Here is a 3,734-nt window from a genome sequence, read left to right as displayed (position 1 = left end):
TCCCGGGTGCAATTGACTTGGATCAATCAACCAAAAATGCGAGAGGTAAACAAACAAATCTGCTGTAATCGGTAGAACCAATGATGATGTTTTCGAACGAGAACGCGAACTTGTCTAGATCCTCAATATGGATCGATTGTAATGTCATTGGTTTTGCCTAATGCAGTGTATTCCAACACATTTTTTAGACACACAAGACATCAATCAAGTATCTAGCAGTCTGTTTCCATCATTTGGATCTTCATGCCAGCAATTGAAAATCCTTCACTGCAGCCAAGTAAGACATTTTGCAGCAGCATAACGAATCGCACTTCTAAAGCACTTTTTTGTTTGTCGAACGTGCAAATCGCCATGTCACCAGAACAGCGCAAGCAACTTGTAGACTCATAGTCAAAGACTACGTTTCAAAAAGAATCCTATCAGTATCATTTACATGTGGCTTCTATGGTCTTATTCACTGAGCATCTTTGAAAGACAAAGAATACCTTTCAAAACGAGGACTGCAGAACCAACATCAAACGCTTCAGATTCTGCCTCGCTGCTGCTTCCAATAACTCCTCCTTTTTTCTACTTGCCTTTCTGCTCGTCATGCTGAACGCCTTGTAAAATCAGTTCAGCATTCGTTGAAGCTCTTGGGAGGCATAGGAGTTGCTGGTAGAACTCAAGCAATTTGCCAGGATTAACAAGCTTTTCTCTCGATTCATGCCGTCGTTTAGCTTTCAGGACCCACTTCTCCAATGCGAGTGCATCACCCAGCAAATACTTCACCAAGTAAAGCACCCATTTCAGCTCTAGACAGTCAGTGTCTAACCCAACAATCTCAACCGTCTTTAGCTGTTGAGCCAAACCGACACACAACTTCTGACAGCAATATTCCTCTTCATCACACTTGACCTGCAAATGGATAGCAAAACTAAGTTCTTAGTATGAAACTTGATGAGCTTAGACATTTTAAACATGCAACAACAGGACATCAACCACTCTGTGGTGATAAATTGCATGTTCCTAATTCACCAGCTAAGATATCAGCTGAAAATAAATACAACAGAGATCAACTTCCCCTCTTAACTCTCCCCTCAATTAAAGTCTTTAAACTGTTCCCAAAGCTAGCCGTAAAAGCCCATTTATGTATAGAGGTAACATTTGTTAATCAACCATTCATCATGGACATGGAAAGCATAATGTATGATGTTTTACTGAACGCGTATGGCATAATAAAGCTACTCAGAGTTAAAAAGCGCCTCATTTGTCTCAAAAAATTATCCACTTTTTCAATATTTTAAGATAAAGAAGACAAGGAAAGGGCCACGTATTTTTTTTTAATCTAGAACAGACAAGTTTCTAATTGATTACTGGATTTACAAAATATGCGAGAATCAATGAATCATGGAAGGAGTTTTGCAGATATATACCGTGGCCCAAGTGTAGTCAACATAATCAGCATTTATCGATAGCTCCTCCAAATTAGGCGAGATTGCCAGCAGGATCGCTATACCAGGAAAATCCCGATAATGCATTCGCGCATTCAGAGTTAGGGACTTGCAATTTGGCAACAAAAACGGCACATCTTCCACGTCTTCCGCAATTGATAGAACCTAATCACATGAAGAGGCCACATTTAAGAATAAGATAATATACTCCTCTTTCCAATTACAGTTACAAAGACCCAGCAAGCATATGCTCTGAGAACTATTTCCGTTCCCACCTCAATGACAAATTGGTTGATGCTAAAGCTTTCAAGTGTCGAAATAACATAGTTACATATTCATTCTAGTGAACAGCTTGTACTTCAGTATTTAGATTAAATGGGAAACAACTACTTTCCATTCATTCAATTTCGGTTTTTTTTTTCTGTGATCTTTTCATATTGTGATTATGCACAACTGACCAGGATATGGACTGACCATAAACCAGCTCCATTTTCTATGGTCTTTTGGTAGTTATTACGAAGGCAGTGTACATTTGCACTAGTAGACATCAGGCAGAGTAGCAAATACTATGTCTGATTTTCTTCTTTATCAACAATTCCAGTGACCTCTCACAAAGATACGACAAGCTTGCAATTCCAACGACCTCTCACACAAGCCGACAGACTAAACAAAATGAGCAAACAACCAGCAGATGCTTCCTGTGAAAGTTTTCTCTTTTTTTTTTTTATTGGGACATCAGATTTTAGTCTTACCAAAATTTCAATGGATTGCTGAACCTCTAACGGCCATATCAGGCTAAGATGCATATGAGTCCTATTACACAAAGGAAAACGCCACATCCAACAAAAATTCTACTAAAGCTCTATAAGATGACAACGTATCTTTGAAACTAACAACCAACAAACAACAGGACGAATATGTCGCATGCAAATCGCACCTGGAGACACCAGCTCCCTATCACCAATTTGGTGATGTGACATAGGCTGTGGACAAGCTTCTTGACTAGATTGCCATGAGTCCGATTGATTGTAGGACTAGTCATGTAGAAATCCAGCTCGGCCTGAACTAAAGACTTTAGTTCATCCACTGCGAACTTCTTCGTAGAGGAACCGCCCAACAGGAGCAAGTTTAGACGTGGGGAGCCAAAACACTTAGGATTGGAGGTTTATCGCATTCAAACATGTGAGAATCTATAAGCATCTCTCTAAAACCTCTGGTTAGAACCACGACGCACGAGAAGTCTCGACAGCTTTTCAATTCTAGAAATTGAAGAACAGGGCAGCCCCTTAGAAGACTCGCCAACGCATTGTTCTTGAGCTCCCCAAATTGAATGGACAATCTCTCCAGAGAAGGCAAATCAACAGAATTCAATGCAGAAAAATCGGCTCTTTGGACAGACAATCGCAAATCCACTATCGTGCTGGAGCGGAAGAAACAACCGGGTAAACGATACATGCTATAACGGCAGAGGAAAAGCAATGCGAAAACCTCTTCCACCCCGTGGCGCACCGAATATTCGAGCCATCTACCGAGAACCGACTCAATCAATGACACCTTGCGGGATGAATTTTCTCACCCGAGGTGCGGTGCAGAGTACCCCGTCCACGAAATCCACAAAATTGGAATACCGCTGGCTGCTGCCCCGACGCAAAAAGAAATCCATGGACGAGTTGAAGGTCCAAGCGGAATGCCACCGCTTGGACAAAACGCTGGTCTTGACGGCATCAACTGTGCTCATGAAAGACAGGATGTGACCGATTAGGGGGTCGGGTAATCCGCTGATGTAGTCGGGGTTCAAGATTTCATCTTGATGGAGATGAAGTTCGCCGGCCATGTTCTTGAAACAGTTGGGAGACGAAGGGAGAGGAGAGAATTTGCGGAGCGAGAGAGAAGACAGAGAGGGGAGACGATGGAATGGCAGAGCTAGAACCAGAGAACACAGAATAGTCCCGTTGAAGTAAAGATTAATTGCTTATTTGAATTTTCAAATTCTAATTTCTTCAAACAATTTCAATTTTTTGAATATAATCAATGAAGTATAAGCATTAGCTGCATAGAGCTTCAACGGCCAAACTCTTCAAGCGAGATTTGTAAGTAATGCTATTTTTAGGATAACTAAATGAGTTGATTGGGAAATTAATTTAAATAAAATCTGCTGCAAGTGCATGCATAGTTTTAATGAGATAAAACGATAACTTATTAGGGGTTTCCTAGTTGGGGCATGCTTTTCCTTGGTTGTCAAAGCAAAAATAGCTTTTCCACGAACAATTGTAATTGAAGTTCCGTTTTCGGAGACAAATAAAT

General features: G+C 40.8%; 1 protein-coding gene across 1 annotated transcript; it reads right to left on the bottom strand.

Annotated features, from left to right (window-relative positions):
• Nucleotides 1-567: 567 nt before the first annotated feature.
• On the bottom strand, nucleotides 568-3,264 carry LOC125314020 (FBD-associated F-box protein At5g56370-like). The gene is made up of 3 exons (XM_048275475.1): nucleotides 3,007-3,264; nucleotides 1,413-1,595; nucleotides 568-894 (listed from the first exon to the last, which is right to left on the bottom strand). Exons 1-3 carry the CDS (start codon nucleotides 3,262-3,264, stop codon nucleotides 568-570), a joined length of 768 nt encoding a protein of 255 aa, XP_048131432.1.
• Nucleotides 3,265-3,734: the final 470 nt, after the last annotated feature.

The sequence above is a fragment of the Rhodamnia argentea genome, chromosome 3 (genome assembly GCF_020921035.1).
Source record: "Rhodamnia argentea isolate NSW1041297 chromosome 3, ASM2092103v1, whole genome shotgun sequence".
Classification (NCBI taxonomy): Eukaryota; Viridiplantae; Streptophyta; class Magnoliopsida; order Myrtales; family Myrtaceae; genus Rhodamnia; species Rhodamnia argentea.
The sequence above is the reverse complement of the archived record's forward strand: the minus strand, read 5'-3'. Positions and strand labels throughout refer to the sequence as shown.